The following is a 13,958-nucleotide window of genomic DNA, read 5'->3' as shown; positions in this document are numbered from 1 at the left end:
CGCACTGACCGTCGATGGATAAATTGAAAATTGTAATCACAAAAGCTCACCATGAGCATTTTATGCTCAGGTGTCCGCTACAAAGAGTACAGGAAAGCAATCTTTAAGGATTCATTTTTATTTGAATTTTGTACTGGCAGTGATACTGAAATGAAAACTTCAAACTTTTAATGCAATTGGAAAAGGGAATACTTAGTTGACAGTTTCTTGACTTGCATTAAAGAACTGAACAATTGTTGAGAACTGGGCTTATTATTGTGCATACCAAAATGTCAGCAAAAACAAGAATAAAGAAGACTTTTAATAATTCTATTTCTTCAACATAATAATTTAAGACAAATATGTACATAAGACAGCAACAAATTATAACAGTACAAACAGGTCATGTATGTTCCAATACATAGGTAAAAATTAAAATATCAATATATCTTAGTTTTTAATTCATCTAAAATTCAAGATTACAAACATCACTGCATAATTATACAAGAGATAACATGGTGTAATTAAGGTGTGGTAACTGCATTTAAAAATATTGTGTCAATTTACATTGAAGTTTTCAAAATAATACCATTGATCAAACAAAAGCACTTCAACCACACAGCTATATACGTCCGAATTTGAATTTGTTTAAAAAATAAATTTTTCAATTTGAGAAGAGACTCCTTCATTAAACTTGTCTTTAACATGTTTAACATTTATTTTCATTATGACAATCGAACTTTTCGGCCCTTTCCGTCAGTTTTCGGATAAGGGCCTCAAACACAATAGTATGAATACACAGAATGAATACGGTATTTCGGTCTAACCTAAGCTAAGAAACTTAACATCTAAACAAATAGTAATTTATTGCTGGGAGTTGTTGACAAGTTTATTTCCAATATATCAAGTCAAAGTCCACCTAAAATAAGTGAATTCATACATACAAAAGCAAACCATATATTATTTATATATTCATTATTATGGTTGTAGGAACCAGAAGTACAAAATGCAAAACTGTTGACATTCAGTCGCATTTGTTTAAAGTTGTACATCACTGGGCATTTTTTAATTAAAAAATGTTGTAAGACATATTTTCAATCATAATTGTACCGAAACATACCTTCTTTCATTTGGATGTCAAATATATACATTTGATTTACATTGCAAACTCTGTTTCTGTTTACATATAAAACCATGTGGTAGAAGTAGTTCTAACTTTCAATTCGTATTGTTTCCAAGGTTATTATAGATAATAGCCGGAACGTTCCTATTGATCATTATGATAATAAGTGAAACACAGGGCAGGGGCCTTATTAACCTTAAATGTATGATTATTTCATGATCACCAATCTATAAGAAACAGTCAAAGTAACTAAGCTCTTACCACAAAACAACTATTAGAGATACAAATGTTTGTGTAAGAAAGAGGTAAATTTTTACAATAATGTTTGTTTTTTGTATAAATAATATTATAACAGTACTTCTTAGCACAAATATTAAAACTTAGTATATCTTGCGTATACAGAAGATGTTTATTTTACATTTAAAAAGAGACTGTATAGCATTAATCAGTTTTTTCAGATAACAAATTTGAGCATAATAATAATACCTTTAATGATATCAATCTTAACAGAAAGAATTCAAAACTGTAAAGTTTGAAGGTAGTTAAACATACTATTTCAAATAATAGGCCCTTTCATACATATAAACTTATGTAAGAAGTTTGAGTGTGACCTTGACTTTGATCCAAGCAATCCTGCAGATTGTCTTAGTGCTATTAATATTTCGGCCAAATAATTTTGTTTTCCTTCTCCATAGGTTCCAAAAGAGTAGACAGGAAATTTGAAATTCATACATTACTACATTTGTATTTAGTGTGAACTTGACTCGAGTGCCAAAACCTGTGCTCTGCACATTATCTCATTATGGATAATATTTCTGCTAAGTACATGTAGTTTAAATTTCCTTCAAATGGTTAAAACTAAACAGTGGAAACCAAATTGTAAAGGAATAGATAAAAGACTACCAGTTGCATATGCTGGATTTGTTTTTTTTTTATATAATTAAAAACATATAAAACAACTTAAAATTTAAATCATTGAATTGATTGAGAGAAAAATTCTATTATCACATACTATTAGTCATATTATACATGTATAAACATAAACAAAATTACTCAATTCAAGTAAATCATGGATTTTGGTTTTTAACCACACATAGAAAATGTGTACATCACTTTCTAAAGCATCTTAATTATTGTATAAATTTGTACACCTTAAAAAAACTGATTTGAACAAAATCTGTCACAAGTCAGATAGGATTTTATTCTTACAATAATTATTTCAACTCATTTTTAGATCAATATGAAGGACAAATATATACAACAAACAATTAAATAAGCTGTATGAACCTGAAAAAATGAGATTCAATAATCAGCCTAGCTCTAAATGACTGTTCAACAGTATGATTGTCAATGTAGATGATGAAAATGACAATTTCAAAATCACGTAGAAATAATTTAATACTTTCAAATTTCTGGTTTAGAACAAAGCCATGAATGCACCAAGACCTCCGTATTCTTGCTGATTTGCCGTGGCAGCTGATGTTTGTATAATTGTATAAGTCTGACCATTTTGATCTGTAGCTTCCGTACCAGACGACACTATAGCACCATTTACAACTGGATCAATATGATCTGTATTTGACACAAGGTTGAGGCATGGAACGTTTGATGATATAACAGTCACAGATTGATTCTGCAGTCCCGCCTCACTGTTAACTATTGGACTTGTCGCTTGCCCCACTATATTAGAAGACCCCAATGCTTTTGCTGCACTGATGGAGGCGTTGATTTGATCGAGTGTTAGTATCTGTTGGATAGGTTCTCCGGTCCCTAACTGTTCTCTCAGTACGCAATATTCACCGTCTGTATTCAACAGAGGTCCGGCATCCCCATCTTGTACAGATGAATCCTGGGAATCTTGAGCTAAAGAATAACTCCCATGATCCCATTTCACCATCAGAGGTGTATTTACTTCCATTTCTTCATCTTGTTTTATAATACTGTTTTCCTCTATTGCCTCAGACTTCTTTATTTTACTTGTTGTTATCATTTTAGCTTTCTTAGGTGTCCGAACAATAGCTGCTCCACTATGGTGACGTTTCATGTGGTCTTTTAGTTTATCTTTCCTTGTTGTTGTGTATTCACATTTCTCGCACTGTAGTCTATTATCAGTGTGAAGTTTCTCATGGCGCTTCAAGTGACTTCGTTCTATAAATGTTTTACCACATACCTCACAAACATGGGCTCGTATACCAAGGTGAGCTCTCATATGTGCTTTCAGTTGACTTCTTTTCGGAGTAGAGTAGCTACAATTTGGGAACTGACACTTGAACACTTCACCTGAAAATTTTTCATATAATAATGATTATAAGAACATTAATTCAACAAGAGCTTCGCTGAAATGGGGCAATATAAACCTGATGACAAATTTTAAAGAAGGTATCACAGAAAATTTAATATGCCTTTAAGAATAAGATAGATGTTTTAATTGTCATAAAATAATATATAGAGGATATTCAAGTTTTTTCTATAAATACATGATTTATTTTCATCGAGTGGTATGAAAATAAATATTTCATGAGTGGCGATAGCCACGAGTGAAATATGGTAATTTTCATGCCACAAGATGAAAATAAATCATGTATTTATAGAAAAAACTTGAATTTTCTGTTTATTATATACATTTTTCTCTTTCTGGACATTAAAATTTGCAAGACTTTCCCTTAAATTTTGAGTACTGGCAGAATTTAAAAGAAAGTAGTCCGGCAAGACACCAGTGAAAATACGGAAAATATGTTTCACTGCAGTGAAAAATAAATTTTTACAGTGAAAATACGGAAAATGAAAATACGCATTTTATTTCATCAATATTTCTCAATATTTCATTTCAAAGTATATAATAAATGATGAATTTTCCGTACAATGTGAAGAAAAAAATATACATATTAGCAATAGAAGACAATAATTTGAACTTATTTGATTTAATTTTGACTTAACAAAAACACTACTGTCCAAAAATCAATTATTCAAATTAGCCTCATCAAATTCAAATTTGCTTTTGCAATATGAATGATCCATACATATAATCTTCCATAGGCATAATGCTATATTCCTTAGTGCAAAAAATATATTTTCACAACTAATTCATTATGACATTACATACATGTATTAACACAATCATTAAAATCCTTCAAAATTTTCTTGCAAAAACCAATAATTACAATGAAAATTTGCTTAAAAACATAGGGGAATAAACACAATTATTGACATCCTTCAAAAGTCAGAGGGACCAAGCCATACTATGTCATAAAGAATCTTTGGGCGTATAAAAACATTTCAAATCTAAATAGCCCAATAAGGCAATAGAAGTCGATCCTTATGCCTGCGCTTAAACAATCCTTGGCAATTTCAAATAGAACTTTTCTTTCCTGCATTTCAAATAATTGCCCAAGCATATTCCCATGAATGCACTATGATGCGCAAGCAAACAAAAATTAACTTAACTGAAATCTTTTGGTTATAACTTATGTTATAGGGTTTCATTCATTTTAATAACATAATTCTGACTCAGTTTTAACGAGTGTTAATGGTACTTGAGCATACAATGTCCAAAACAAGCATTATCTGAAAGACAAAGTTCATGAAAAAATATATATTAGAACTACCTGTATGTATCCTTTTATGAGCTATCAGATGTGATTGAAACTTGGTAGAAAATCCACATAAGTCACACAGATAGGGTCTCATATCACTGTGTTTGACACTGTGCTGACTTAAAGTATTCCTTGTTGCAAATGATACACCACATTCTGGACATGTGTAATCTTTCTTTCCTGTAACAAAACAATTTCATATTACTAAAATATATCAATAATTCAAAACTTATTTGTGTAGGAACCTATAACTTTATAGACACACTCTCAAACTCATTCCTGGCACCAATCACTACTGAGCAATGAGTGAAAAGTTTATTGCCTAAGAAAACAACAGCTTGCCCCTAGGGTTTGAACCAAATATGTGCTTGATGGACAAAGTAAAATTATATCTAAAGTCTAACTTCAAACCTTATACCTTACAATAGTTTAAGTTCATCAAACAAGTTTTATATAAAACTGATATCTTTCATTCCTGTATTTTTTTACTGGAATCAAACTTAAATACCTCAACAAAAATTACAAATACGAAAAATCCTATGTGACTTGGTCCTTGTCCTTCTTAAAAAAAAAAACCATTTCAGTTGATACATTATTTAAAAGCAATTACCTAAATGAACCTTTTTATGGGCAATAAGTGTGTTGTTTGTCCTAAATCTCATTCCACAGTGACAGGTGAATGGCCTCTCGTCTGAATGAATTGCTCGGTGTGTTAACATTGGCTGAATCTTGTCCGAACTGTAGGTACATCGAGGATAATCACAGGTGAAAGGCGGTCCAATAAAATGATCCTTCATGTGCTTGTTATATTTCCTTACTTCTTTAGTTTCAAACTGGCAGAGATTACACCTTAGATCAAATGATGCCTCATGGGCTGTTTTTATATGCTTCTCCATTCTTGTTGTGAATTTTGTCATGTAAGCACAGTTGTTATACTTGCATACAATGATTTTAACATTAGGATCTGATTCTCTTCTTTTTCTTCCCTTCCGTATACTCCTCCCAGATTGTCTCCCCTTCACTATACTCCTTTCTACTTTATTATTACCTTCAGCATCTTCATCACCACTTAGACTTTCCTCTGATTCCTCAGTACTTAAATCTTCATAATTCTCTTTTTCCTTACTTTCATCTTCCACTTCTTCTGGCTCTACCTTGTTTATAACTGTTTCTGCACTAATAACTGCTACATAAACCTCTTTATCAGCTGTTTTAACAGCTACATTCTGTAAGTCATTCTCATCATTAAAGTCCTTATAGGCTTCAGAAGCTTTCTTTCTACTCAGCTGACGATTTGAGCGTCTGGCTGTTTTCTTTTCAAGTTTCTTTGCAGGAGCCTTTTCTTCTTTCAGATCTATAAGTGTTTCAGATGCTTCTTCCTGGTGCTCTTTCAAAATCATTCTTTCTTTTTCTTTTTGGTTCATTTCATGAATCTCTGCTTCAATAAAATCGCCTAATGTTTCAAACTGCTCATACTTGCTAGTTTCGTTAACAAAAGTTTGTTCTTCAATAAGCGTGGACTGTTCTACAGCTGGTACAATTTCTTTTTCAGATTCTTGAAAATGAAGACTATTTACATCTGTATTGATTGCAGTTTCTTTCAAATTGCAAGGAAGTTGCGAATTGTCAGTATTTACTGTAGAGTCTTTCATGAATGGCCTAAATTTTACTGATATTGTTACTGGGTTGAACTGTTCAGTCTCAATTTTTAACAGATTTGTATGAACAACTTCCTTCAAAATGGCTGAATGGTTTTGTCTCAGCTGTGGAAAAACTTCCTTATATGGACCAAGTGGGATTCCAGCACTAAACAAAGTTTGTAGAAGTAAGTAAAGACTAGATTCATGAGTAGTGAAGAAATTCTCTGTTCTATTAATCTCCAGGAGAAAGTCATTTGCAACAGTTGACCAATCGATGTGGCCAAGAAGAACAACAAGGTATTTCTCACGTTCCTGTACATCATACCCTACCCAACTTATAATCAGAAACAGCTTTATCTCAGGCTTGATTTTTTTCATCCAACCTTCTGATAAAAAAGTGTTGAACTTTTCTGCTTTCAAAGACAGAAACTCTCCTTGTTTCACTGCATCGGACAGGTTCAGCTGTAAGAAGCCAACAATGTATTCTTCTAAAGTCTCCAGTTTAAACTTTCTGCTTAGAAAGTATGTACTGACAAAATTTCCTAAGTGAAGGTTACATCTCAAGAACTCTTCGCAGTAATTTTTCAAAGTTTCAATTTGAAAACTTACTGCCAAGTGTAGAAGTTGCAGAAAATTTGTTTCTCTTGGAGCAACATAACCATTGTACATGAAGTCAAGCAGATCTGAGAAAACCTCACTATTGTCATAGAAAACAACAATGTGATCTTTATAAACTTTTGGATCATCACTGTACAATTTTGATCCCAAAACTGGACTCCATGAGGCAAGTACATTTTTGTGTGCGACAAACTGGACTCCTCTAACTTCAAGAATGACATCACAATACTTCTTGTTATCTCTCAAATATTTGAGTTTCTCAAGAATGTTAAAGTCTGTTTTCTTTTCAAGAATACTGGTTGAGTTAGCTGCTGGGTTGGCTGGACGATCATCATTAGGCAGCATGGATACAGCTGCAGATGACTCATCAACAAGTGGATATTGACTCATTCTCAAAGCATCAAAATTTGACCCATTTCTTTGTCTGAAAAGTGGATAAAAATCAAATCATCATTATCAAATTCAAAATAACAAACCTTTGATTAATGATTAATTTTAAAACAATGACTGATTTCCTTCATGCCATTCCTGCGAGATAATTCTCAGTCAAAATAATTTGAAATAGTTGATGATGCCCCAGTCAATTATAACTTTGACTTTTGGTGTGGGGACAAGACAACTTGATAAATTGGTCAATTATTGTGTCTAGCCTTTCAGTTTTTCAGGCAACATTACAATGACAGAACAAATATAGGACGCAGAAGAATTATCATGTCGGCAGGTAAAATTCTTTTGAGTCATCGTCTATTAAAATATACTTAAAATAAGTTATTTTGCGAAAAATATATCATGTCTTTCTGTCAGCACCCTCAAAAGATGACGGCAAAGACACAATAAGTGAGCATATTATCCAGTCTTTGTCTTTTGAGGAGACAAGACACAAAAATGGCAAACAAATGTAAATAAAGTATCATCTGATACCAAGAAATCAGTTTACACTATTTCATCATACTCGTGAATATCTGCCTTGAAAATTAGGAAGATGAGAAAATTCTATTAAACTAGTTAAATCAGATCTGTTTTAATAACTTGTTGACTGAATTTGAATATCTTACTTAATAGCCCTAATTTCATAATTGCAGTAACTTGAGTAAGAATCGTATTGGTAACGACTTTAACAGTTTAATTACAGCAATCAAACTCATAGAATCATCAATATTCAACCATATGTCAATGAATGAATGAACCCAGTCAGTGACCATTGTAAACATAAACAAAATAATGACCCAGTTTTAATCTACTTTCGGTTTATTAAGGAAAAAAGAAACCAAGGGGACACACTCACGGGAGACAATCAACACAATTTTTCAACTTATAAAGGTGATATTTTCAATACCTTAGCGGCACCATTTCCTATGAACAATATATTGTTATGTTTATTCTTTAAAGACCTATGTAAAGGCTAAATATTCATTCTATAAAATTTAAAAATCGTTCAAGATAATCAAAAAAGTCCTACGTTGAAATGTTCCCCCAAATTTGGTATTTCGGAAGTTTGTACTGCGCATGAACGAATTAACTATGGACTGGAACTCAATTGAAAATTATTAGCATACCAGTCTTATATATAGGAAGTAGTTGTAACTACTGACAACACATACACTTCCTGGAGCTAAAGTTCACCGATTTTGATGGATTTAAAATGGTAAATTAACATACATGATGTTCTATATCATTATTAATGAATATAAATGCTCTTTCACATGTAAAAATTCACAATTCAAATAAAAGGTTTGTAATTAACAATGTCATTGAAAATAAGACTATTGTCACATATTTCCGCGAGGATGTGACGAATATCATTTGATAGTTTTTATTATAAATGAAATTAAAAGTTCAGCGGAAAATACTTTCATGTGCATGATATGAGATTAATTCGCTAATCAAAATGATAGATGATTCATTTTGGTATAAATTTTTAAGAATGTGATAAAAGAAAAAGGTTTATAATTAAAACTTTTAGGATTAGGGGTGAAAATGACTTGTCTGAAAGATTTTGATCTTATAAATCGATTGGTAACCAATAAAATAAAGTTTTCATTTGTTTTTATGAGAAATTCGAGTGCTTTCCGTTTTTTCGGTGCTATTTGGTGCTTTCGGGTTTTTCTATGCACCGCAGAATTAGCTTGAGTATAGCTTCACGGTCTGGTCCCCCTACACAGGAACTCTCATTGACCAGATAGAGTCCGTCCAGAGAAGGGCTGCTAGGTGGGTCAAACATGACTTTGGCCGTATGTCGAGTGTCACTGACATGTTGACTTCCCTTCAATGGAGGCGCCTTGACCTTCGGCGTATTGACCAACGGCTGGTCATGTTTCACAACATCTTGCATGACCAGGTGGCTATCCCATTCCCAAAATATATCGTCCCTCTTACAAGATCATCAAGAACATCCCATCCCCATGCATTCCAACAAGTCCAAACTAAAACTGATTACTATAAATATTCATTGTTCCCAAGAACAATAGTCCACTGGAATGCTTTACCACCTGATATCATGAACTTGTCTGGCCCCGAGTTCAGTCTGGCTGTAATCCGGATTGAACATAAGTCTCCCTAAAATACCTTCTCTATTTTTAACCTGTTTTTAACAATATACTCATTTCCATTACTTTTATATTCTTTTATTTCAGTTCTTTTACTAACATTCTTGTCAGTTGACGCACATCAAGTCTAGGTCCCCAGCAGGGGTTTGACTATATGGAAGATAGATAAATTAGGGTTCTCTCCGTGTTAATTTTAGTATGCGCCAGAAAATTCGCCAATCAGAAAAAGTTGGTGACAATGGCTCCTAAGTTGGAGCCAGTAATTCTGAAACGGAGACATGCCTATCTTTGTAAAGATAAGCTAGAAGTTATATCATTATTTCATTATGATTACATAGAGGATATTTGTTTAGTTCTGAGTGTAAGATCCGATCGGAATATATTTCACCGAGTAAATACATTTAGATATGAAAATATTAACACTGTTAACACAGTAAATAGTGGCTTCAAATCAATCATTAGTGAAATTATTATCTTAATTGTCACCCAATTTAATATTTCAATCTGTAATTATTTTTAGTCTCTTGAGTCGAGTCAACTTACCTAAAGTTTAATTTTTGTCAACATCTCAAATTTGCTACTTACACCAGTTGACCACATGTGTAATTAACAGTGCTCTAAGTCAGGGATTAAAGACGTAAAATTGTTCCAATTAACACATTGACACTCTCATCTCGACATGTTCCCGAAGTGTCACACAATTTAATGATACAGTTTGATAAACAAACTAATCGCATGTGACCTTTTACATCTGGGCTGCTTATGTAATTAACCAACCACTTATTGACTTTTAAGTGTACTAGTTGTAGGATATTTTTCTCTTCATGGCACCAGTTAGATTCTCCAATTAAAGATTTTATGCGCCAGAATTAATACATTGTCACATTTGGCGCCATTGGTGAGCTACAGCGAAAACCCTGAGAATAACACACATTCCATTTACCTCATTTTAGTTCACAAATACACTTAAAACAAATAATTCTGCAGATAATATTCAAAATGAATCTATACATTTAAACATCAAATTACCTATTTCACTATGAAACATGACTTACAACAACCTACCTGTATGTCGGCCATGACACTGTGGAACAACATCATCATGAGAACTTGTAATTGTATGATGTAATTCACACAAACTGCTTAGAGTAAAATATTTACCTAATTTTATATTTCTTTTCTTTTTTCTTTGGAACAAGTTTATATAAAATAAAAAAAACAAAGAAAATCATCTTTATAATTTTTTTGAACATGAATTCAAGAGTCACCCATTTGTCGGCGTCGGCTTCAGGTGTACCTGTGGTTAAGTTTTTGCGTGTAAGCTGGTATCTCCATAACTACTGAAGGGAATAGATTGAAACTTCACAAACTTGTTCTCTGTGATTATCCTACATGATTAGCACAAGTCCCATAACTCTTGATTTGTTTTTTTTCATAATTATGCCCCTTTTTTTGGCTTAGAAATTATTGGTAAAGGTTTTGCTTGTAAGCTGGTATCTCCATAACTACTGAAGGGTTTGTGCCTTTTTTGGGACAATTTTATTCATTCATAATAATAAAGCAGTGATTTACTCCATAAAACATCTTAATAACAATTAAGCCTTTGTACCTTTTCGGACAATTTTATGTATTCATATAGGTAAGCATTATTATACTCAATGAAACATCCTTGTGACAACTTTTCGAAAAGAAGAGGGTTGCTGTCCTCCGACAGTTCTTGTTTTTAATGTGTGTATAAATATTTTTTACACAAAAATAGAAATGTAAATTATTTCCTTTATATACTAATGCATGAAGTTTATTATTTTGCTTTTAAACATATACTATATTATCTGTTTAAACAAATACTCTTTGAAAAGCGTTTAATGTAATGGTTGAGGGTAAAATTTACTATCTTAGTCTAGAGTATTTCTATAGTCTTGTATTTTTTCTTTCAATAGTTTGTCTGTCTGTCTGTAGTCTATGCTTAATGAGGTCCCATCTGTCTGTTTGGGCCCAAAAAAATGGCAGCAGTCACTGCGAGTACAAACCCCAGAGATGTCACTTATCAATGAGATTTCTAATTTTAACCCTTAGAAAACCAATTTTTGATTCAGAAAACAGAATAGTACTCATATGTGAGCTGGAACATTTATGGTTATTTAATATAAATATGATTTCGAGAATACATTGTGTAGTAGCAGAGATACCGGTAAAGGCAAGACTGATTTATTACTTTTTAAGTATTTACCGCTATAAAGATATGAGGATATTGATCATAGGAAATTTGTTTGTCTTTAACTGCCATTATCTTGACAGGGCAATGAATTCAAACTTAATTACAATGATAAATGCTCCTTCATTCTTTAATAACTCAGTCTTTACTCAGATTATTGCACCAAATGTATATTTACTTAAGAAAAGGAAACATTTAAGAATAAAAGTGTATAGACAAATTCTTTTGCCTTTTTTTTAAGTTTTAAAAAATTGGAGAAATATTTGTGATTAATGATTGTTTTTTGTTAAGATTTTTTGAATTCTTTTCTTGAATAAAAGTTTTTTGTTTTTTTTTGAAAGCAGAATTTAGAGAAGTCTCAGTTCAAACAGATTAGGAATGTAGTTTATATCAATTTTAATGATATATTTATAGTTAGAAGTACGGTCAAATGAGCCTTGCTTAAGCTATCTATAAACAAGGTTACAAATTACTATAACCTAATGTATAACGCTGAACACTTTTTGTGTTATTCAGGCTGTTGTGCTACATGATTATGTTTGACTTTAGACTACATGTCTGCTCAATTTGGGGGCGTGGGGGGGGGGGGGGTTCTATAAAACTGTAACAGATAGTTACAATTTCTTAGTAGAGACAAGTTTATCAATTAAATCTATCTCAGTAAAGGTTAAAGTAATTTAAGATTAGCTAAAAATTTACAAATAACAAACAATGTTGAGTACTATGATAAATTGCAAGTGCTATGTTTTCTTTTAGGAGAGTTTTTTATCTTTGAAGCCATATGATCAAGGGATATGTTATCTGAATAAAGAAAATAATCCATTTTTTGTATGATATCAGTGTACAAATTTTGACAGTCTTGTCATAATAAGATGTCAATGTTTACTCACCACTTTAAGCCATGTGAAGATTTTCAATAAAGGTGACATATTAAAGTTAAACAGTTCTTTACAATACATTTATTCGCTTGTGTAAATATTAAAAACTTATATTACTTTAAAATTTAAACAAAATTGACAAAGTGATTTTTAACTGTTATGAATACAATAACCCTTTAACATTTTTTTGTAAATGCTTTTCCGTGCCATAGTTTTTAAGAATAATAATGACTTTGTGAAATTTTATATCATGTATATTTTATTAAAATTTCACAGCTTTTGGTTTTTACAATATTAAATTTCTTTCATTTATTCTTGTTTAAATTGATTTTTTATTTAGGTTTTTGGTATATATATATATTGTTACAAGTTTTAAACATATTTTTTACTCACCAGTTACTCATATTTCAAAAGAATATATATCTATAGATTTAATACAGTTTGATATGAAATTTGTTTAAAACTGAAATTATTTGTAGTACATTGTACATGATAGCATGCGTTTAAGAAAAACACAAGATAATTATTTTTTTAATTTTATTTTTATTTAAATTTTAACTTTAGTGAACTTATTTGCTATAACATAGTTTTTATGTTAACTTATTGACAATGTAATATTATGACATTTAATGTAAGAAATGAAGGGATCTTAAAATTATGTTCCCAGTCTACTGGTCAAGTCTCCAAATACAAAGAGAATCTATGTAAGAAAATAGTCATAATTTTACGGGAATTTGTATTGACCAGTTTTTAAGGATATAATGTATAATGGTATATAGTCCGTGTTTAATACTTTTAAAACATATAAAATATGGACCTGTGCTATATTAGAATTGTCAGTTTTATGAGTTGATTGGAGCAGTCAGGAACTTGGAATTTAATCAATACATCACAAAATATAGGTATATTAATGATACATGTATAGCCCTTATCTCTTAGACTCTATAATCGATTATAGAGATACAGGGCTATATCATTAATATACTATATTTTGTGATGAATTGATTAAATTTCAAGTTCCTCTGATTGGAATGATTTCTTTATCAAAATTGTAAAACTGTAAAACAGTAATGAGCCAGGTCAGACTACACATGAAGTTCAAACTGGTTTTGCCGTTTATAATACTGGTGGCACAAACAAGTCATTGTACATAACTCAGCTTGAATTCTAACTGTGTGACAAGCATCTGTTTCAAAAGTATTTACACGTATTACAATAATTCTAGATTTTTTTGCAAGAAGCCCAATTGTCATTTCTTAATAATAGAATTAAATAGCCTTGTGTACAAGAACCAACAACAAAACAAAAAAGATTTGTATTTAAATAACCTTATGTAACACTAAATATCTGAAATGAACTTGTCCAT

General features: G+C 31.4%; 1 protein-coding gene across 2 annotated transcripts; it reads right to left on the bottom strand.

Moving 5' to 3' along the window:
* Positions 1–423: 423 nt before the first annotated feature.
* On the bottom strand, positions 424–8,491 carry LOC132741935 (GDNF-inducible zinc finger protein 1-like). 2 transcript variants are annotated; one of them, XM_060730203.1, is made up of 4 exons: positions 8,413–8,491; positions 5,306–7,377; positions 4,708–4,875; positions 424–3,382 (listed from the first exon to the last, which is right to left on the bottom strand). In XM_060730203.1, exons 2-4 carry the CDS (start codon positions 7,341–7,343, stop codon positions 2,520–2,522), a joined length of 3,069 nt encoding a protein of 1,022 aa, XP_060586186.1. In that variant the 5' UTR covers positions 7,344–7,377; positions 8,413–8,491; the 3' UTR covers positions 424–2,519. The 2 variants fall into 2 exon arrangements, with proteins under 2 accessions (XP_060586186.1, XP_060586185.1); XM_060730202.1 differs by lacking the exon at positions 8,413–8,491 and adding an exon at positions 8,290–8,402.
* Positions 8,492–13,958: the final 5,467 nt, after the last annotated feature.

Source organism: Ruditapes philippinarum, unplaced genomic scaffold (assembly GCF_026571515.1).
Source record: "Ruditapes philippinarum isolate M1 unplaced genomic scaffold, ASM2657151v2 ctg3425_1_1_1_1, whole genome shotgun sequence".
In the NCBI taxonomy this organism is placed as follows: Eukaryota; Metazoa; Mollusca; class Bivalvia; order Venerida; family Veneridae; genus Ruditapes; species Ruditapes philippinarum.
Note: the sequence above shows the minus strand (reverse complement) of the source record. Positions and strands in the feature narration are given on the sequence as shown.